The sequence below is a fragment of the Symphodus melops genome, assembly GCF_947650265.1.
Source record: "Symphodus melops genome assembly, chromosome: 17".
In the NCBI taxonomy this organism is placed as follows: domain Eukaryota; kingdom Metazoa; phylum Chordata; class Actinopteri; order Labriformes; family Labridae; genus Symphodus; species Symphodus melops.
In genome coordinates this window covers 1160326-1183265 of record NC_136707.1, presented here as the reverse complement: position 1 = coordinate 1183265, position 22940 = coordinate 1160326, and the positions used below count along the sequence as shown (strand labels likewise).

At 45.7% G+C, this 22940-nt stretch overlaps 1 protein-coding gene across 2 annotated transcripts; it reads left to right on the top strand.

Annotated features, from left to right (window-relative positions):
• The first annotated feature begins 447 nt into the window (after positions 1-447).
• kank2 (KN motif and ankyrin repeat domains 2) lies at positions 448-22757 on the top strand. 2 transcript variants are annotated; one of them, XM_079366329.1, is made up of 13 exons: positions 448-1370; positions 11074-11158; positions 14676-14744; positions 15001-16356; positions 16449-16631; positions 16717-16825; positions 18119-18670; positions 18753-18840; positions 19620-19839; positions 20065-20207; positions 20325-20525; positions 20615-20713; positions 21428-22757. In XM_079366329.1, exons 3-13 carry the CDS (start codon positions 14708-14710, stop codon positions 21482-21484), a joined length of 3045 nt encoding a protein of 1014 aa, XP_079222455.1. In that variant the 5' UTR covers positions 448-1370; positions 11074-11158; positions 14676-14707; the 3' UTR covers positions 21485-22757. The 2 variants fall into 2 exon arrangements, with proteins under 2 accessions (XP_079222455.1, XP_079222454.1); XM_079366328.1 differs by lacking the exon at positions 448-1370 and adding an exon at positions 7723-10928.
• The last annotated feature ends 183 nt before the right edge of the window (positions 22758-22940 follow it).

Here is a 22940-nt window from a genome sequence, read left to right as displayed (position 1 = left end):
TTAAAGAGACGGGGAGTTCGTCTGTTTAGTGAGATCTTGAGATCTTCCTGGTCCCAAGTCAGACCGAGCTCTTACGTAGAGTCCCAGGGAGTCTTTCTCTTTGTTATCAACAGACTAAATTACTGACATTCCTCCGTCCACATTTATCTTCTCATCTCTCCGTATTAGAATCCATTATGGAGAGGAGGTGGGATCACATCTAGTCCAGTCCCAGCAAAAAACAAACATCCAGGACAGGATGGCCTTTTTTCTATTATTGTTGTAACATCCTCAGAATCAGGCGCATCCTGTCAGAAAAACGTTGCATGCATGCATTTATACCTCTAAGCTCACTATGTATTATCTGGCTCTTTTGGTGCTTTGATACGATGAACATCAGCCAGAAACACCCGGAGCACCTCTGTGTTGATTACAATTACTTCCAGGTATCTTTCTTAAACAAGATTATTTCACATATTGTAACTTGTGGGAGCCATTAAAACACTCATTCTTATGTATGCTGCACTCTGAAGTTATTGTGACTCGGTTATGAAGACAAAGCAAAGATGTATTTGGTCCAGATGTCTTCCTGGCTCTCCTCTTCCATACAATTCATCTCATTTCCTGTGGCGGCAGAGTGATCCCTTTTATAGCCTGTAATGTTTGTCTGATTTATCAGGATGAAGGGTTCAAGCTTTATAATCAGGTACTTAAAATAGACACCAAATGGCAACAGCCAATCAGAGGTGAGGAAGTTGACCAACGACAAGATCACTAAATTTTGATTTTCTTACATTTAGCCGGGACAGAAAAAGAAGATTCTGCTACTGCGTTTTGAAAAATCTAACAACAATCCTAATTCAAGAATAAATCAACAGAACAAAACACAAAAACGTAACTGACGTCAAGAGTTTCATCCCCACTGATTAGTGCTAATATATCAGTAAAGTAACTAATTATACGTCCTATTTTATTTTTTAATTATTACGTCCTATTTTATTTTATTTTTATTTATTATTATTATTTTATTTTATTTTTATTATAACTAATTAACGTCCTAATTATGCTTAGCTTTAGGCATTAATATAATTTTAATTTGTGAGTTATATTTAAATTAAATTTTTATTTGTACATTTGTTTAATTTTGCTGTAAAGTGAACCATTTTTAATATGGGGCCAAATGAGGACTGACTCACTTTTAGAGCCAACCTCAAGTGGCCACGCGCGGTACTGCAGTGCCATCCCCCGGAGGTTGGCTGTCTTCCTCGTGGCTGCTGGCCCTTTAAGAGAAGCGGGAGGAGGCTCGCGCATCTCGGCTGCGGTGTTTTTGTCTCTCTGTCAGTGAGCGCTCCTCCCGGGCCGAGGCGGCTGAAAGGATTTCCAGAGGGCAGGTAAGAAGAGCAAAATAACTTCCTCTGTTTGAAAGCTGCTTCTTTCTGCCTTGTTGTTGTTGTTGTTGTTTTTAAAGCGTTTTGCACGCGCCGCCTTTTTTTACTGATTGTGACTTCTTTTGTCCTGCCCATTCCGCCGGTCCTCTCCTTTATCCTAGAAACCCCTCATCATTTTTTTTTCACACATACGTATAACCCCTCACGTGAGGTATCTGTAAGGTCACATCCTCACCTTTATTTACCTTTATTTACCTTCACAGGAGTGTTGAGCTCAGTCTCGCGCTCGCCTCTCCGGCGCGCGTGCCTTTTTTGTTCAGAGCATCACCGGAGGCTTCACGCGCTGCACGGTGACGAAAAAATAATAAATAATATCGTAATAATAACAATTACATCATGCACGTAAACATGGGATATCACGTCACATCGATTATTTCATATATGTGGATTTACTTTGTTGCAATACAAAGATCGTCTATGCAGAATCTGCGCACAGCATCGCGGTTGAATTCATCCCGTATATACAATGTTTTTGTCATCGACCCCATATGGAAAAGGGGGTTTTGCCACGCGGCCTCAACTTTCGTCCTATAATTGATTGAAGCAGGAGCTCCAGTGTGCAGCTGAGCTCTTATCTCACAGTGTTTACCTCTGAACCAGAAACACATTTTGGATGTTTGTTTCTGTTGCGACAATCCGAGCATTTCCAATTTAATTTCATTAAGAAAGTGAGAAAGCTGCGGCTGCGGAGACTCCGGGGAGAGGGTGGGTCCGTGCAGGATTTTCTGCTGCAACTTTTCATGACTTCCAGATGTTCATCAACTCTTTTTGTTCGCTGCTTTTCTTGCTCTCAAATCTGCTGATTGTGTCCGCCTGTAAAGCTGCTCAGTTGTGTGTGTGTGTGTGTGTGTGTGTGTGTGTGTGTGTGTGTGTGTGTGTGTGTCGTCTTGCAGATGGATGACAGCTGAGCAGGAGGATAAACACACCTCGAAGTTTACTTAACTGTGTTTGTCCTTTTTTTTGTAGAGCATGAAAATCAATGAGGGGCAGCTAATCAAGTTAAGGTTTTATGACTCTAAATGAATGTTTTCCCAGCTGAGTACTAAAACTTTGTGCGTTTCTGACGCTTTTAATTTCCCATAATAAACAAATCAGCTCACTTTTAAAGCCCTATGTGCATAAATTAAGGTTAAATGTTTATCTTCAGATAACTATGGGGGTTTATTTGTTGTCAGCTGGTCAGAAGGAGCCTATAGATCCTGTCATAATAAAGGTTCCCCAGAGGTGGGCCGAGAAAATATCACCTTTGGTTAATCAGTTATTTCTAACAGTAGTTAATTTAAGCTAACCGGTGTTAAGGTTGAAAAAGCGTCCGTGTAAACTGGTGACCTTTAGCGTAACGCCTCTGATGTCGTCTTAGATGCATACATGATCGGTATTTTTGACCTTGCGATTAAAAAGTAAACAAAGCTGCATTCTTAAGGACATTTTTCCATCTTTAACATCTGTCGTAACTATGGCAACCACAGATGGCTTCGGCTAAAAGTCGCTCGTTTACACGGTCCCACCAAACAAACAGCTTTTTATCTATGTTCAGTCTCAAACAGGCACGTTTACTTTAAGGTCAAGGAGCATTTCAAAATAAAAGCGGCGTTGGCAGAATTTGGCTTTTTTTTTTTCCCTTCCCGTCGTGCTCTCCAAAGTAAAGTAGGGGGCGCTGTTCTCTCACTCAGGATGTCCACGATGCATCGTAACGCGCGAGAGAGTTTGAACATTATTTGAAAACACGTTTTCTGTAAACAGGTCGTTGACAATGAATGGATTAACAGACGCATGTCCACACGTTACATAAATTCGTTCTTATAACCATTAAAGCGATCATGAAGGCCGACTTGTACGTTTTAACACAGAAGTTTCTTGAAGCATATCTCTGCTTTGTCTCAGGATACAAAAGCTTTAAGGGGTATTTACACTTAATAAACTTTTTGAAACCATCGACGTGTTTGATTTATTGTCGTAAACAATAACTCTAAAATCTAAAATGCATGTTTGAAGGTTCCTTTAATGGGAATATGGAGGATTTGTTGTTTAAATCTGAGTTTGTTTGTCAGCTTGTTAGAGGAGGACAAAGCCCACTTTGAAGTTCCTCTAATCGTATTTCTGCTTCATACAGGAGCCATTATTGAAACCTCGGACTATCTCGATGGCCCTAATAAACAAATAAACCAGAAATGAAATATTTCCTATCAGCATTAAACACGATTACGAGCCGTGTGTCCCATTATAAGTGCTGTGGATTCATCGGTAATCACATCAGATGTTGTGATGAAGGACATGCAGAAGTCGTCGGCTGGATGTGGGGGTGTAGTCACCAGCCTGTTACTCTGCGTCATACAATACACACCACTGTCCCGCTGTTGTGTAATGGGGCTGCTGCTGTCTGGATTAAATCACCTCCCAGTGAATAACAGGGATTGTAGCAGCTGCTTGGCACTCAGATGAGCTCAGTGTTGTTTGTGTCGTTATGCGGGCGGCTTTGGTGGCTCCAATGTGAAGACTGCCAGCGTCGGGGAATCGTGATGGGGGAGCAAGAAAGGCCGGTCTGATCGTTTATAGTGACTCTGGAGTTGACAGAGTATGAAGTAGTGTTGTCTCGGTCTCGTCCCGCCTCGGTCTCGGTCCCTAAATCTCGGCCTCTGAGTTCTCTGGTCTCGGGTACGTCTCTACTTTCTGAAGGTCTCGGCCTTGTCTCGGTCTCAGACTGGGCGGATTCCAGATTTCAAATCAAGACCACCACGGAGAGGCCGTTCGTCCACGTCATTACTGTGATTACAAGGAAAACGCCTATTTCTAAAAGAACAAATACCTTCAGTTCATTCAGAATTTTATTTTTATTTTTAATTTGGTTGCGGCCGCGAAACCCTCTCGGTCTAAGTGAGCGACACGCCCGCTGCAAACAAGAGGAAGATTCTTTTAGAGATATTTATGGTCTTGGTCTTGTCTCGGTCTTGGGAGCACTGTGGTCTCGAGTTTAGTGTGGTCTCGACAACAACACTGGTATGAAGTTTAATTAACATGTCACTGTAGTGAAACTTAATAAACGTACAAACAAAACACAGTTCATGCTAAGATAGTGCTAAACAAAAACAAACAATAGTTACCCTGAAGAAGCCCCTCCTCTGGATTATTTAAAACTCTGTAAATAATTAATGTAAACAGATTTATCTAATGCTAACTGTGAGCTAGCAGCTGCCTGCCAGGTGTAGCTTCATTTTAGCTTAAAATAAAATTAAATAAAGCTAACTTACAGATTGTTAAGAGAGTCCTCTTCTTCAGACTCCACGTGGTCCTCGTTGTCTTCGTCACGTTAGCATTTAGCATAACCACTGCTAGAGCCACCTCGTCAACTCCGCCTTGTTTTCCATCTATATAAAATGAAAGACAAGTGGGTCAAAGGTCAGCGTGCTGTCTTTCAGCCAAATGATTGGTCACTCGTAAAAAACAGGAAGAGGAGGAACTGTTGGAAGAACGCACGTTTCAGTTTTAGTAAGACTTGAAATTTAATGATCGCCATCATCTTCAATCAACTCATTGTAACATGATGATGCAAAAATAAGATGCTTGTAGTTTCACTCCTCGAACCCTGATCCGACACCCGCCTCCCCGATGACCTTTTGTATCGGTCGCCGTTTCTCTACAACAACTCATTTTCACAGGAGGGATTCATCATCATCGTGTTTTCATGAAGCGACCTCTGAAGACTTCCTCATCGCGTGGCGCTCCAGTGAGTGTAATAACAGCGAAACCCGACTCCGTGTTTCTCCGAGACCCCCTGGAATCCCCCCAGAGAGACCCCATAGGGACTGCAGTTTTGGGACGTCGTGATTGTCAGCAGCAGAGAGAGAGAGAGAGAGAGCAGGAATGTGATTGTCTCACTGCAGCATTTGGACCCAGGGGTGCTGTGGAGGAATGCGGGGCTATAAACCCCATTTGCACACCAGGCCACACGCCGGGGCATTTAAATGGTTTAGCACGGCTAATGAAATTACACCCTGAACCTGCACGAGACGGTCTGTCACTGTCGAGGATCTACAGCTGATTAACTAATCCAGACTGCTCGCCTCGGTGATGAGTTAGCCGCTCCGTTAAGACGAGACTTCATGCTACATTTCATCACCTGAAAGAAGAGATGAACATGTTTTTAATGGAGTCCATATACTCAGATTTCTTTGTTCGAAAGGTTGGATTAACAGACACAGTGCGTGTTAATACTCCCACTTAGCTATATTAATTGGAACATCTGTTGTGGCAATGTTTACGGTGGTCTAATCTGGCTTTAGAGCTTCTTGGGACAGTAATTCATTACCGTCCTGAATAAATCGGACTTGATCTCCTTTAATACTTTAATCGCTCAGAAGAGCAAGACAGACTCTTTCTGTCCAGTAAAGCACACAAACAAACAAACAAACAAACACACACGTGACAAAGCGTTGTGGTTGGCCTGCGTTCAGGTTTGGTTTTCGTCTCTCACTGAATCAGGAAGTCATTGATAAGATCCCAGAGAGGGAAACGCTTAACTGCATCATGGCTGCAAGGAAAATGACTTCCTGTGGAGTCTGCCCGCTACGAGTCCAGCGAGAGAGGAGAAACCCATCAGCAGAGTGTGAGAGCTCCGGGAGGAAATCATGCAAGTGAAATAAATAACCAAATATTAAAATGGGCGAAATTTCTTAAAATGAAAATGACAATCTTTTAATAATTGGACATTTTCCTGGGGGAGCCGGTAACCGAGTGGTTAGTGCGTGCACCTCATGTCCTCGAAAATGACCTGGAGCTCATTTCCTTCATGTCACTGTCTCTCTCTGTCCTGTTTCTACAAATGAGGCACGAAGAGTAAACTTCAGGTGTGTGTGGCTGCATCACCAGTCGGACAGGTAACGCCTCTTTTTTCAGAAAGGACGGATTGATGTCGTTAAAAGCGCCCTAAAGATTCTTCATTTTACTGGGCCAGTTTGCAAAATGTTCACCACCAGATTAACTCCAACTACTCCGAGAGCAGCTCCTGTTTAGCTCAGGCATCGTCTAATTAAGGATGAAGGATGAGTGATGGCGTGTTTAATTTACCCCAGATCCTGTCTGATAGGTTTATATTTGACATCCTGAACAAGAGAGCGCGCGTTGTGTTTGTAAGAGTTACTACTGGTGTCTAATCAGCGTCCCATAATGCATTTAACGCCGTATCAGGCGTCCAACCAAACGCAGGGGTCAAAATACTGGAGAGACATCCACAGTTTTTAGGTTAAATCGTCAGGTAACCATGGCAACAGCGCTGTCAATGCATGTGCATGGAAGTGAAAATGGAGAAATGTCAGCGATGGGCGTTTTTCTTCGCTTATTATTTAACCTGCAGCAGCAACATGGGTGAATTTGTGCAGCGACTTTTGTAATTCCTTGACACTTTGGGACACGACAAAACTCCAAAACATCTCGGTGACGTCGAAGCTTTTTCAGATCAGCCGTCATATTTTAACCCAACGCTGCCACGAGCGAAAGTGACAGAGCAGCGTTGGATCTTTAAAGTGTATTTTAGCAGTTTCGACAGTTTGCCTGCGATGTGTCAGGACGTCTCGTGCTTCTCGTTTTGTTTCTCTGGATCATTTGATTTTTACTAGTTTTGTATTGTGTATTGTGACAACCCTACAACGCACTCTGACCCGATCTTTAACCCCGGCCGAGTCTCCACCACCCGTCTGGACTTCGTCTTCCTCCCCTGCAGACCCCACACTCTCCTCAAAAACAGCCTCTGCTCTGCATCATTCTTAATCCCCACCTCTACAAACTGCACAGGAATTTTTCTCCCCAAATTCCCCTCCCCTCTTTTTTTTTATGTCTTTTTTTTTTTCTTCCCGGTGCCGCTCCTTGCCGCTCGGCCCCACCCTTGCTCAGTTTCCTGTTGGAGTTCAGCACAATGACCAATAGCAGCACGCCGGCTGGGTGTTTACTCTGCTCTTGTTCCAGGAGTAACGAGAGCTGGCCGGCCCCTCCTCAGACTGTCGTCTCCATACCTCCACTCCTTAATGTAAAAAACAGCCGGAGAGGGCAGAGAGTCCTGGACGAGACGTCCCATGAGCTTATGATTTCACTTTCCACATTTTTTAAAAGCCCAAATTAGTCATAAACCACATGTCCAGCAGCAGCACAAGAGCTCACTGTACGGCCATGTTGATGTGAGATCATGTGGCCCCGTCACACATGATGAAGGCCCCGTGTGTCAGGCGCTGACGTGCGGTCCTCGGCCACGTTACGCTAGCTGACAAGTTTGCTGTTGTTGCTTCCACAATTAGCATTCTCTCAGAGATCTGATGTTGAATTTTCTGATTTATTATTCAATAAGGAGCAGCTGGCTGAATGAAGCCATCTGTGCTGCAGAGAGAGGAGGAGGAGGACAAAGAAGTCTTAGTAGATAGGTCAACAACCGTGTCTCCTCTTAATGCAACTTTTAAAACTCTTCTGCACGACCCCCTGAACGTCAGTCGGCTTTATTGGCTTTAGCTACTCGTACAGATTCTCTTTTGTCTGTCTAAATTTAGGAGAGGAATGCAACAAATGATTGTAATCTTCCAGGCGGAGTCGTTCCAGATTATGAGAAGAGGTCCTTTGTAACTTTATATTGTCTTCCTGAAGGAGTTCCTGCAGCCTTCGATGGGATCTTATTGGGTGATCCTTCTGCATCAGAAACACATTCTGGTGTCTGATTCATGCCGCTGGAGTCTGAATGTGAGAACAGTCATGGTCCTCTCACATGAGAAGTTTCCATCTTAAAAGTCTCAGCTGCAGTTTTTCTTCCTCCTCCCCCTCTGACTGTACAAATCTCCTCATCTTTCTCAGCCCGGCCTTTTTTTACGCTCTCCTTGTTACTCTTTCTCCTGGGCTGGGAGGAAGTGACTCGGTTGTTTCGTGGTCCTTCGGGAATAGACAGATGGAGCTCCCTTTCCTGTAACCCTTTCTTCATCAGACCTCAGACTACTGCAACACACCGTCTCTGTTTTGCCACAACAACTCGCTCCAACCATCTCACTGGCCTTGCTGGGATTGTCTGGCACAAGAAAAGTGTTTTTATATCATTCGGATTCACAATGTTGCTACCAATTTGGAGGCTTATAAATCCAACATTTATCATCGCACTGCCAGATTAATCAAATGCAGACAAATTAAAAAGAGCGAAATCACTTGGCTTTCCTTCACCTGAATAAATCAAGCTCAAAGCTACAGCTGTGTTTGCAGGTCTGTGGGAGTCTCTGGACTCACACAGTGTCGGGAGATATGTGTGTTTTCATCGTCGCTGCGTGGGAGTCGATGGGAGTTTGAGTCGTCTCATGTAAAGTTTGTTATTTGTCTATGAAGTGTTTGCCAACTCCAACAACACACTTAGGATTCCTCAGCGTTATTAATGTTTCTTTTCAGAGAGGAGCGTTGGCATTTTTAAAATCGGGTACGAATTCGGTCCTATACGGACCGTGTTAGCGCGGATCATCTGTCATGGAGCGTTTTCCTGAAGTGCACATCCACCGCTCGCTTCCAGATTGTGTCAGTGTGTGGGTCAATAACAGCACTTCATCAACTGTTTGTTTGTTTTGAGGCAAGTTTCCTCACCACACACTGTTTCTCTCTCTCTCTCTCTCTCTCTCTCTCTCTCTCTCTCTCTCTCTCTCTCTCTCTCTCTCTCTCTCAGATGCCCCTCCTTGCTTTATATTAGAACCAGCTGTGGAGCCAGAGCCCGAATGAATGGCTCTTTGTGATTTAGCTGCTCTAAAAAAGGTCTGCTTCTCCCCCTTGCCCCTCCACCCTTCTGCAGCAATGGCAACACAAAGATACGAAACAATGGGCGGAACAACAGAAGGTCTTGTTATGAAATTATGCAAAGGTCACCCATCGAGGTTTTTTAAGGCTGCGAAACCCCCCTGACAAAACGTCGAGCGGACTTTGGCCGCAGACTGGCGGGCTAGCTGGAGTATGAGAATCAGCAGACACGGTCATGCAGCTTATCTGTTCTGGTTACTGTAGGCGTCCATGTTGTCCATAAAGGGAACACATTACAAGCCCATGAAGTCAGTTTGGCTTTAACTCTTTGAAGGTAATCTGTGCTGTGATTGTTCGGATTCCGATGGCAGCACTGTGAATGCCTCAGATAAAACACATGACGTGCATCATGTAGCGTCACGATGTGCTCGATTCAATGCCATCATTTTTTTGCCCTCTGAAAATATGTTTACTTGTCTCTTCTTTCCCAAAAGAATTATCAACACAGCACTGATTAACATTATAGTTTACACCAGCAGCAACACTGTCAGATTAATTAAGAAGAGCTGCCGCCATCACGTGACGTTAGCAAGTACGACTGTGTGGTGTTAGCAGGGGGGCCGGAGTTAATCAAAGACAGCAATCAGATCTGATGTCATTATTAATCAGCACCCAATCAACTAGCTTCTTCTTCTCCTAAAAGTTTCCTTTACAGACTACTTTGTTTATAAAAGTCACAAAGGAGAGCAGTGAGTTGTTCGCTAGCAGAAATTCAGAGATTAGCCCTAGCGTGCTAGCTAGAAGAACATCAACAACAACCAGTACCAGTCCAATTTAAAACTTTTAAAATTAGATTACAGTATCACATAAAAACACAAGATTAGAAGTCAGCACAAAAAAATCTTTCACGTCTCTTTTTAGCGCAGTGCAGCGAGGAGGAGCCGCCACTTCCCGTTAGCGTAGCTTCATTCTTGGTACGACAAAAGCGTTCATATAAAACCATTAAAACAAAACCATCCAGGGCTAGAAGAAAAGCTGACAGCTTCTTAAGAGTACTGAAGACATGTAACTACTATTTCTTCAACTATTTACGCAAGTTAGCCAAAATGTCAACAAGTCACATGTCGCAAGATAAGATGCAAAGATTAGCCTAGCTTGTTTGAGGTTAGCATTCGTTTTGCAATTAAACAACCCGACACATAAAACAGTTATTATAATAGACAGCGAGTATGTGTAATTAAGAATATGTAAATGTTTTATAGATGGGACCTGAGAGGGTTATCGCAGTGTGCTAACATTCAAATCTGAGTGTCAGGATCGAGAATTTGAGAGGAAAAAATTGAATTGGACTGTCTCCGCTGCGTTTACATGACGGCTGTCCCCACATAAACTGGAGGGCGTCGGTTTGTACCAGTGGATTTGAGAGTGTTAGTCACACAGACAAGTAAACAGAGAGCGTTGCCCAATCACATGGCAGGGAGGCTCCCGGCCTTGAATTGATTAGAGAGCCTCGAGTTGGAAAGAGGAATTGGGTGTGTGGAGTGGAGTGGAGTGGGGGGGGAAAGTGTTTCTCCAAAGCTCTGCGTGGATCAGGCTTCATCCAGGCTGCTCCACACAGAGGTCAAAGAGTGATTGGCATGTCATGGAGGGATATTGTTCACATCCGGCGTGTCTGACAAAACCACGGGAATGTTTGGGAATGCTGAATGGAAACCCGTGTTTAACGGCTGGCAGAGGCGACTCTTCTGCAACTTGTTTCAAGTCTGTTCTGCCTGAGTGTCAAAACTGCAACACACCTTTTGTGAAGTCTCCTCTTCTCCGCATTCTTTCCTGCACTAAACCCGTGTATTTAAAAAAAAAAAATCCCTGACCGCCATTATATCTCCTTTATTTTTGTTCCCAACAGGTGTCGACTGTAAGAGTGCAAGAAAAGGAAGGGAGAGCAAAGAGCCTGGGGAGGAGAGATCCCGTCCTCGCAGCACAAGCAGCTGGTATGAAGCGGAAAATAAATCCCTCATTTCCTAATTCACAAACCATTCCTGAACTTGAGGAGAATAGTAATGGACCAAAAGTCTGAGAGAGTCAGTGGAAAAAGTCCTCAAAGATCTTCTGTGGGTGGAGGGAGGACTGGTATTTCTGACTTAGCAACACTGAGGTTTAATCCTTTGTAATGGCAATAATAATAAGGTGACTCACTGAATGGAAGCAATGAGTTTGATAAAGCCGGGAGAGCTGACCTCGAAATGAAGCCTGGCATCTTAAATTACTTCGCTGGGTGGTCTCGGCCCTCTGATACACCGAGAGCACAAGATTCTGTATACACGAGGTAAATCAAATCCAGTTTCTAAACCCGAAACACTCACATGGATGTCGAAGTATTCAGCCGGGAAAGAAGCAGCAGCAGCGCTGTAATGCAGTTTATTCTCGTGACATCGTACAGGACATACCACAGACGTGTAATCTGTGCTGGGTGACCTGCATCTTACCCCCCCGAGTGTCGCTTCAGCTGGAGGGAGGAGACCGGGCGATGTTAGCTTCTGTTCGTATGGTATGCAGCTGTATGGGGAGGTTTTGGGATTAATGGGCGGAAAGGGTAAGCAGGGTGGTTCTGAAACCAGTACCAGCACTGGACATGCCTCCGATAGCGCCTCAGTTTGGTCTCAGATATCAATGAGTTTGTAGATCTGAACCAGTCAGCTCAGGAGGGTTTTTTTATGTTCTGTAGAAACAGTAAGCGACTTGTGTTTTATTTTCCTGAATCACAATTTTCCTGGAAATGATTTCCTCTTCACCCTGCAGCAAGCTGCTCTTCACTGCCACCCTGGATGTGTCACACACAGAATGCAATACTTGGTATGAACGAATTTGCAAAGTCAGGTATCCGGCAGCGGGAATATAAAACAAAAAAAAAAACAAGTAAACATGTTTAGTGGTGGATGAAGCAGGTCAGGGGAGAACAGCCCGAGGAGAGGAAAGAAGCAAACTGCTTTCTGTTCAGATGTCAAATCAAAGGAACTCTGTTTGAGAGCCGAGAGAGAAAGGAAGGTCAGCGATTAACACACACACACACACACACACACATACACACACACACACACACACTACATATACACACTCTCTGGGGAAGTATGTACACACATGCCAACACATCTGAAACACCCAGTAGACCCCTGCTGGAGGAGCAGATGTGGAGGCCCGGTGCTGTGGGAGGAACAACAGCCGGGGTAGAAAAAAAAAAAAAAGAGCTTTTAAAGGCGAGAATGATGCAAGTGTGTGTGTGTGTGTGTGTGTGTGTGTGTGTGTGTGTGTGTGTGTGTGTGTGTGAAGATTTCAAAAGCAGATTGTTTGGAAGTCAAAGAGGAGTCAAGTGGACGGTGTCAGCTGTCTGGTCTGCTGGGCCGGGACGTTTTGGTTGCAAAAGTGCAGCTTCTAATTATATCTCATCTACTGTCCTCTGTCAGCGCTGTCCTCCGCCCTCACACATACACACACACACACACACACACACACACACACACACACACACACTCACACTTTCTCACACACAGAGAACCACTCCCGTTCTCTCGCTGTCCCTTTCACACACACCAAACCGTACAGCACTTTTCAAACCGATGACTTGAACATCTTCTCGACTTTTCTCTCGGAGTCTCGTGACACTCTGAGCACCTCACGTTTACTTCGTTTTCTTTTTTCCGTCCATTCCTCAATTTATTTGTTTTGCACAAACGCAAACAGATAAATTCCTTGAATGTGGACTTTAAATAAAACTCTCAACTCTCGTGACTTTCGACTGCACATTTACAGATCGATCACGAGAAGAAGAAGGACGATGCATGACGTGGGATAAATCTGAAACGCAGGATTAAACCATGAAATGATGAAATCATCAAATTAGAAAACATCTGTAGCAGCTGTTCTGACATTTAAAGACATTTTAAATACCAGTTCTTTTCTTTGTCACTATATGAAACACAATGACTGTAATTGTAGCTGGTGCAGCCTCAGATCAATAAACAGTGTTTTGTGTGACCGGTCGACTGTACGCATGCAGAGTGAGAGAGCGCCCTCAAGCATGACATGAGAGCTTACTTATAACTCTGTTTATTTATTCCCAAAGAAGGAAGTCTTTTGCATTTTGCTCATTGCACATATTCCTCCTTCAGTGAGGATCAAAGTCAAGACAGTGATTGTGTATTTATTTTCTTTGGAAGTTTCATACTGAACATTTACGCCAACAAATATTTGGCTGTCGTTTTTGTTTTTTTGCAGCGAGCAGTGAAATGTTTTCCGATGATAAAGAAGCGTGAGAAGTGCTTCTCCCTCTGCGCCGCTGTGACTTTGTATGTGCATGCGTTCAGTACTTTCCATGCCTCATGAGTGTGTGGCGGTCTCTGTACAAGAGGGTGACGAAGGGGCACAGATTAGGGGAATCGCACCGAGACGTTAAAGCGACTACGGGACTCGAAAGAAATACCAAATCAAGCAAGTCAGTGTTTCCAAGTGCCCTACTTTTCACAAACGAGCGCGCTCCGAGCCAGGTCACAAGATAGTGAGCGAGGGAGGGAGAGAGAGGAAGAGCTCAAATTAAAGAGGACAGACTCAGTTCCTGCTGAAGAAACAGAAAAACCAGACTCTAAATGAGTTCGCCCGAAAAAAAAAACAAAAAAAAAAACAAGAGGCCTTTTTTTCTGCAGTGCAAACTCTCTGCAACGACGAATAGCTTAAACATTACATCCTCAGTTCCCACAAAGAGATGACCTAGAAAGTTAATCTTTTCCAAAGCAGAAACAAACGCAGGAGCATTGGCGTTGTGCGATCTGTTGGGAGGGGAAAAACACGATCTACAGCACAGAATCAAAGAGCATCACTATGAAACATGCATGAAAGGTCTCAGAGATTCACTTTGTGTTTTGAAGAGAAAGAGAGAGAGAGAGACAGTGACCCTTTGAAAACCTCCTGATCCTCAGCTGATGCTTAGAGCGAGCGAGCGAGAGAGAGAGAGAGAGAGAGAGAGTAAAAAACAGAGGAAAGATGAAGCAGGAGGGAACGTGAGGGGAAAGATGTGTGTGCGTAAACCTCTAAATTCAGCCGAGAAGTTTTGCGTGCCGCTCAGATGATTCCTAATAAGGTTGTAAATGGCGAGTCTCAAAAACCCCTCTGTCCTGGAATAAGCTGCCAGGAAACTTTCCCCCTGTTACTCCTCTCCTCTGACGCTAAGAACAGAAACAAACACGCAGATCCGACGTGACCCACAATGCTCCGAAAAAAATGAGCGGATAAAATTAGAAAGGAAGGGAAGTGAAAGAAACAGTGAAAGTATTTCTGACTTTCCTACAAAAAAAAACCAAAAAAAAAAACAATGAGGTCAAAAACACCGTAATTAAGACGTGTGTTTGTTTTTTATAAACGTAGCTCAAAGAACTCCTGTCTTCTTCTCTCTGCATTAAAAGTAGCTGTTTTACCTCATAAGAAGATGATTTATGCTCATGTCTGTTCCCTCCACAGGTGACTGTTTGAAAAGCTGCCACAGACTCAACATGGCTCAGGTGCTGCATATGGACCGCGGCTTCCCAGGTGCAGCTTCTGAATACTCGACATCACTTTAAAGATAAATGTTTAAACTGCCTGACGACACTCAGTGACGTGTAGAGTGGACTTAAGGTCGCGTTAAAGGGAGCGGGCCTCTCCACTTTGTACCTCATAAATAAATACACAAATTCAGAGTTTAAACAAAGTTGATGCTATTTTCTAAAGTCTGAGCCCAAGATTAGACGCAGATTTCCGTTTGTTTAAAGTTGATTTCCTCCCCCCCCTCCTCCTCCTCCTCCAGGGAAACTCAACCCGCCTGTCCCCCCCTCCCTGCACGGCAAAGAACAGGAGGCCAACTACTCAGTGGAGACCCCCTATGGCTACCGTCTGGACTTGGACTTTGTGAAATATGTAAACGACATAGAGAAGGGGAACACCATCAAGAAGGTACCGATCCAGCGCCGGCCTCGCTATGGCTCCCTGCCTCGGGGCTATGGCTATGCCGGGTCCTGGTGGACCTCCACAGAGTCTCTATGCTCCAACACCAGCATGGACAGCCGGCACTCGTCCTACTCTTACTGCGCCCCGGGCTACCACACAACGCAGAGACCCAGCTTCAGCACCGCCCGGGTGGAGAAGACCCTGCTGGACGCACGCAGGAAGCTGGAGGAGGAGAAAGAGGGCCGCAGGTTCTCCAACCTGGGGAGCATGCACAGCAGCGTAGCAGGATCCAACACCTCCATCAGCAGCGCTCACAGCTTCAACAGAGCCCACGGCGGAGGTGGATCATTCACACCCTTGAGCTCAGGCCTGTCGACGCCCGTGACTCCGACGCCGCAGCACCTGCAGCACGTCAGGGAGCAGATGGCTGCAGCGCTCAGGAAGATCAGGGATCTGGAGGAGCAGGTTAAGACCATCCCCGTGCTGCAGGTCAAAATCTCTGTACTGCAGGAGGAGAAACGCCAGCTCAGCGTGCAGCTCAAGAGCCAGAAGTTCCTGGGTCACACTCTGGGATTTAGCCGAGGTCGTCCCAGAGGAGAGCTCTACATCGACATCCCTGAAGAAGAGGTGAGCGCCGCGAAAAGCAACAAACCGGCGGAGGCGCTGTCTCCAACCACAGCTGAGGGCTCCAAGCAAGACTCGGGCTGTGAGATCGAGGACACGGTGATCGTAGGAGGAGCAAGACCGGACGCAAAACGGGAAGTTCGGACCATCGGAGTGGGACCTGAGGACTCCAAGGGAACTCGGGAGGTGGGAGTCGGCGTTCGGGAGGAGGATCTGGGGCTGCAGCCAGAGACCGAGGCTCTCAGGAGTCAAGTGGGGGAGCTGGAGGGCCACTTAAAGAGGACGATGCAGGAGCTGCAGGCGGCACAGCGGGAGCAGCAGGCGGAGGCGGTGCAGAAGGGACCTCGGGCGGAGCATCCCATCATGGCTACCAGCACGGGCTGGCAGGAGCCGCAGGGTTGCAGTCTGCACACTCTGGTCAGCTTCACTCAGCTGCCACAGCAGAGGGAGCAGAGGACTGTGGGGATCCAGGTGTACACGCTGGAGCAGCCCCGGGTGGTGGAGGTGGGAACTCTGCTCAGAGCAGAGACCTGCAGCTCCCCGAGCCCGCAGCCAGCTGACGGAGAACACGCCGAAGGTCCGGCTTCACCTGGTAATGTTTATCTCCCTACTCATACTAAAGTTAAAGTTACTGCACCAGATTGTTCAGCGACCTTCTTATAAAATCTTGTGCTCTCGTCACAGAGACTCCGGTGGAGTTGCCGCTTGCGATCAGCTCAAAGGAGGTACGAGACGTCTTTAAGTGCGAGCTGTCCACGTCCGAACCCGTAGCTGCTCCCGTCATGGCCGCGGATCAGATCAGTTTGTTGCCTTCAAAAGAAGCAGAACCCGCAGAGGCTGCTCAGTCACAAGAAGGCGCTCAGACAGGTAACCGCTGGACTCCCTGGTCCGTCTCTTCTCACCTGCTCTGTTATGTTCCTAACGTGCGTGTGATCACTGGTTTCCTTCCCAGCGTCTTCCCCGTCCTCCTCTCTGAGGTCCATTATGAAGCGGAGAGCACAAGGTGAACCGGGATCTCCTTCCATGAAGAAAAATCTACAGTTCATTGGAGTCAATGGAGGGTAAGTGTCATCCTCTTAATATCATGGCAATATAATGAGTCTGTGCAGCGTCAGGGCAACTTTAGCAAAAAGATTAAACAGCTGCTAAAGAGCACGTGGCGAGGATTAAATGCACCTGACAAGAGCTATGGGACATTTTAGCAAAAAGCAAAGCTGCATAGATTTCTGCCCCGGTCCCTGTTTTCCTGCACGTGAGGTTAAAAAACAGCAGCGAACAGCTAAGTGTAAATTACTTGCATCCTCTTGGGAGTCTTAAGTGGCGTGACGTGGCGTGACGCGGCGTGGCGTGACGCTCTGACGTTTCGTTTATAAATAACATAAATTCCACTTCTGTGTAAGCGAAGAGATAAAGCGTCTGCACATGCTGAAAGTGTTATTGAAACGGTCTGTGACAGAAGAGCCGCGTACAGATGGGCACACTTATTCCAGATGTGTGGAGACAAATGGGAGCTGCTCTTCAGGCCGGGGAATCGTTTATGTTACACGAGTGTTTTCTTTTCTTTTTCTCTTTGTTTTTTTATCTGGACGCGGCGCTCGGCGCTCTGGCTGGCTGCATCCATGTTGGGAGGCTGTTACAAACAATAGACTGGTGTGGAGAAGAAGCCGCCCCGTCTCTTTATCATCTATATAAGGATAAAATGATCTGCCTGCAGAGCCTCTTTCACACATGCAACATTTCTAGAAGATTCCAGTAGAGCAGGGGTGGCCAACCCTGGTCCTCGAGAGCCACAATCCTGCGTGTTTTAGACGTCTCCCTCTTCCAACGCACCTGATTTAAATGATCAGGATCGTTATCAGGCTTCTGCAGAGCTTGATGACGAGATAATCATTTGAATCAGGTGTGTTGGAAGAGGGAGACGTCTACAACATGCAGGATTGTGGCTCTCGAGGACCAGGGTTGGCCACCCCTGCAGTAGAGTCTGCTGGGACCTTTTTTCACACGTCTCTCACAGCGGGAGATCTGCCCTGGAGGGGGGGAGGGGTCTCAGGAGGACGTTAAAAGAAGCGTCTGTCCCTCGTGTAATCGAGTCGTTTACAACTTTATGCCAGACGACAGTTTTAGCCTTTAATTTAATGCTGAGTCTAACTGGGCATGTGCACAGCAGCAGTGATAGAAAGGAAAAGCTTCAGTGTGTGTGCAGTTTGCTATTTGTTGCAAAACATAAAAAAAATTAAAAAAGTGCACAGAGCTGTGAAATTGTGCGCGTTAAAAAATGGATGAAATTTTGGCCCTTTAAAGATTTGAAGAGTATAAATGCTGTTTGTAAGGTGAGGCGTGTTCTTGTTTTGCAGCTATGAGTCCACCTCTTCAGACAACAGCAGCAGTGAGAGCTCAGACGAGGCGAGCGACTCCAGCGAATATCACGAAGCCAGAGAGAAACTTCCAGAATCAACCATCCAGAACCAGCAAACCGCCCCGAGCAAGCCGCCACGGAGCATCAGCGTACCTCAACCACCAGCCGTCGTTTCAGACTCACAGCAGATCTCCAAACTGCCAGATGAAGAGCTCCAGTCACCAGCGACAGACACTGTTGTGCAACCATGTGCCTCCGAGACGGCAGGCTGCGATCTTCCTCCTCCTCCTCCAGCAAACAATCCCGCCTCCAAAGAGAGCGCCGAGAAGCCGTCAGAAGAACAAAGCGTCACCTCGGAGGTCTCCAGCACGTCATCAAACACTGAATCCATCCCCGATCAACTCGCGACGTCCGCAGTCAGCTGTTCCTCCTCGATGCTTGTTTCTAAAACCACTGAGATCACAACGCAGCAGCAAACCGTCCAATCAGAGGCAACCGTCCTCGCCAGTCAGTCCGAGTCCAAACCAGCAGCAGAATCTGCAACACGCAGGTAGCTAGACTCGAGGTCAGAATACAGACTCGTGGTCTAATGAAGCATGAAGGACTGATGTTGTCTTTTGTATCTCTCACAGACTGGAGCTCACTGACAGTCTCATGTCGTCTCTTCACGCCCTGAAGAAAGCTCTGGGGGAACCCAACGCCTTCAGCCAACAAGCAGCAGTAAGTGAAAAACATCGAACAGGTGGTTTTCGTTTAAAAAAAAAAACTCCGCTCCTTTAAAAGTGGGAAAGTTCAGGGTCCGAGTCCACTGACAGCTACTATTTTCATTTCTTCTCAAAGATTTATTTTTAGACGTTCTCCTTTATTTAGACTGGACAGAAGATAAAGTTTGAAAGCCTCCTCCTGGTCTCTGCTCCACATTAAAGGTCACATGATCTCCTCCTCCTCTGCAGTGTAAATCAGTGTCCTCGCTCCTCTTCATCATGTGTGTGAAGTGTGTGGTTGTAAATCCACTCTGATCCTGTATTTGATCATGTCTATAAACCCCTCTATTTCAGCCCTGCTCAGAACAGGCTGTTTCTGTGTCTGTAGCTTTAAATATGTAAATGAGCTGTGTCTGGCCACGCCCCCCCCTCTCTGGAAGGGCTCGGGTGTACTCGCTGCTTTCTGGCTCCATGTCCTATTGTTTACGGTGAGAAGGCAGACTCAGAGGGCAGAACAAACACCTAGCTGTGGGAGTGTCACCCACCTGGGGGAGGGGCTACTGCCCTTTGTGATGTCATGAAGGGAAAACCACCAAACAGCCTGTTTGAGCACATATTTTTTTGAGAGGATGGACTTTTCTCATTATTGGGGGGTTTGAAGACAGACAGGAGACACATTATAAAGTATATTTTGTATAATTAGTGAGTTTAGTTTTATTACATATTCTGACTTTTCATGAGAAGTTCGACGGCCTGGTTTTTGTCTCTAAACGTCGTCGCTGTGTCTGATCTCAGAGGGCCGCCTACACCGCCGTGCTGCAGGAGTGGCTGCGTGTCTCCTGTCACAAGGCGGCGGACACGGCGGTGGTCAAGGCCTACATGAGCGCCTTCGCCTCCGTCTCCCCTCAGCTGCTGGAGTTTGTGATCAACATGGCCGACGGCAACGGGAACACGGCGCTCCACTACACCGTCTCCCACTCTAACTTCCCCGTGGTGAAACTGCTGCTGGATACAGGTGAGCTGTGCGTGTTTAGAGGTGTGACTTAATATCTTTAGAAAATATTAATGTGAACTTTTTTTTCCTCTCTCTGAGCGAGCTAAACTCCAGGAGAAAGTTTCCGATTCTAAAATGTCCTCGTTAATTTAGTCTGTCACGCTGTCTCGAGACGTTCTCGTCACCAGATCGCTGGCGTCATCGTTTTACACGGCTGCCACGCTGATTGTTGCGTGTACCTGACAGGTCTGTGTAACGCTGACAAGCAGAACAAGGCGGGCTACACGGCCATCATGCTGACCGCTCTGGCTGCCTTCCACTCCGACGGCGACCTTCAGACGGTCCTGCAGCTGCTGCGCACGGGGGACGTCAACGCCAAAGCCAGCCAGGTGCGCCCTCTGCTGCTCAGCAAGTTACACTGCGACTCCACGAACCAGTCGTACGACCCTGCTTAGATTGAGATGTTTTGATTGGACTCACGTGTTTGTATTTTTGCACGTTGACAGGCGGGACAGACGGCGTTGATGCTGGCTGTCAGTCACGGCCGCGGGGACATGGTGCGGGCGCTGCTGTCCTGCGGAGCTCAGGTCAACATCCGAGATGATGACGGCTCCACAGCGCTCATGTGTGCCTGCGAGCACGGACACGTGGACATCGTGCGCCAGCTGCTGTCTGTGCCGGGCTGCGACGCCACTCTCACAGATAACGTGAGCGCTCATTTCCCTGCTTTTCTTTCTCTCTCTCTCTCTCGTGTTTCATCTTTTTCACCTTTTTATTTTTCTTTCGCCTCCAACAGGACGGCAGCACCGCTCTGTCCATCGCCCTGGAGGCCAGCCAGAACGACATCGCCGTGCTTCTCTACGCTCACCTCAACTTTGCAAAGCCTCCGTCTCCTGTGAGTACTCAGACGCACCGCTGACGACCTCGTTGTTGTTGGTTTTTTTTTTTTTTTTTGCACGAACTTTTAAACAATCAGGCGTTGAAGCATAAAACATAAAGGAAGCTGCTGTTTGTTTGCACTCCTTTGTTTTCAATAAAGCAGATAATGTTTTCACTGAAATGTTGGTAACATCGAACTGAGGAAGAAGAGGATGAAGGGTGAGATGACCGGTTGTAAACATGAACAAGTCTCTTTGTTTATTTTACAAACTCGGGGAGAAAACTTACAAAACAACCAAAGCTGAAACCATCATCACTGCAGCCGTGACGAGCTGATTAGATTAGATTTAATTTCATGTTTCTTTCACATCGTTGGTGATGAAACATCGAACCGCGATCACATTAAGTCACGTTAGAGTCATTTGTTCTTTTGGAAATGTGAAGCTGAGCCAGTCGTCATGCATGATCTTTGGATTCTCTTTAAAGGAGCAATCAGTAAGATTCTGTACGAAATGATTAAAGTGAACATAACAGTGCTCACTGTTGGAGAGAGGTCAGAATGCAGAACGCCGTCCAGAAGACGAAGACAAGTGAACTTCCTGTGTCACCTGCTGATTTCTTCTTTTTAGCTGCTCTGACAGGTTTTTATGTGTCTGTGTTGAAGTAGAGTAAAGATCATACATTTCTCTTCCTTCATTAGTCACAAACACTCACGTGTGTTTTCTTTCAGGTGTCTCCAAAGTCTCCTCTCCTCGGTTCTTCTCCTCCGGCCGGTGATTTGAGATGAAGCGTCTCCTCCTGAAGCTCCACAGCGCCCCCTTGTGTCTCAGTGTCTTTTTTTTCTCTTCTCTGTAATGAAGACAAACAAATATGTTTTATGTGATTTCATCCTGCATAATTTAAGTTCATAATGATTTGTTTGTTTCGGTTGCTTTCTGTTTACTTTTTAATCACCGTCCGTGTTGGTTGTAAACATGGATTTCTTCTGTGGTACTTTCTGAAGTTATGAACTTATAGTAGCTGTTTAAACACGAGTCATCCCGTCCAACCTGCAGAGGCACTAACAAACACTTCACTGGCTCTAATCATCCAGCTCATTATACACCTGTTTGTTTTTTTTTTTGCTCCATTTGAGTCTCGTTTAAATCGCTTTACAGAGCGGCGTGTTTTCATCGGTAGCATCAACACGAGTGTGACGTCACAGGAATAGCAAAAAGCCACTCCTCTCATCCGTAAGTGTCCTTGCATCAACGAGCTCATTGGTGCTACAAAAATGATAAACCACCACTTCAACAGTATATCGATGTTTATACACGAGATTTATTTACTCGAGAGTATTTTTGATAGTTTTTTTTTTTTTTTAATTCAGGACCTCAAAAGCTCACACGTTTTATTTCCCCCGGTGAAGGTTGACTTATTTCACCTTTTCAAGCCCAGAGGACGTGTCTTTGTGTGTGTGTGTGTGTGTGTGTGTGTGTGTGTGTTGCAGCCTTCCCAAAGTAAACCCAAAGATGTTTTGTCTCTGGTCAGCTGTGTTTGAGATAAAAACACGGGCCCGGTGTCGGCACGTTGGAAGGTGAAAGGTTGACGGTACTTTGAGTTTTGTATTTTTTTTATATGTGAAAGTTTTCTGGACGGCTGCGAGGAAAGAGTGTCTCCGTGTTTAAGAGTTAACGGGACTGAAAACGAGTCCGGGAAGCAGAGGGCGACTGACCGATTTAAAGGACGTGTAAAGATATGAATATCAAAATAATATATGTCGATAGAAAATGGTGGCTACGATGCCTCGCGTCAAATTCCTTGGACTGAAGTCAAAAGGCTAATGATGTCAAAATTTCTATTACTTTTTAGAGTGTTTTCACGAGATTCATATCCACTTTTTGAGCAATTCAATTTTTATAAACTTTCCATTTTTTTTATTTATCTATCTTTTTTATACATTTAGAGTTTTTCAGCTCACTTCTACTTTTATGTAACCGCACAGCTCTTCAGTTGTTTTTATCAAGGTTAATGTATAGACTGTGTTTCTTAATTCATTAATAAATGTGGACCGCACTGTTTCTGTTGCATTCTTTTTTTATTTACCACCAAGCATGTTTAAAAAGGTTGTAAACACAAACCTGCATCTTACGAAGTCGACATGCAGTCAGCTTACACGTGCATGTTGGAAAACGTCCACTAGAGGGCGCATCAAGACAAAGAGTGAGATCCGTTCCCCGCCCAGTCGACACCATATTCATGTT

Coding starts and splice junctions, on each gene's coding strand:
- kank2 (XM_079366328.1), top strand. CDS start 10,857: ATGTTTGGGAATGCTGAATGGAAACCCGTGTTTAACGGCTGGCAGAGG. Junction 18,841..19,619: donor CCTTCAGCCAACAAGCAGCA/GTAAGTGAAAAA, acceptor GTCTGATCTCAG/AGGGCCGCCTACACCGCCGT. Junction 20,714..21,427: donor TTGCAAAGCCTCCGTCTCCT/GTGAGTACTCAG, acceptor GTTTTCTTTCAG/GTGTCTCCAAAGTCTCCTCT.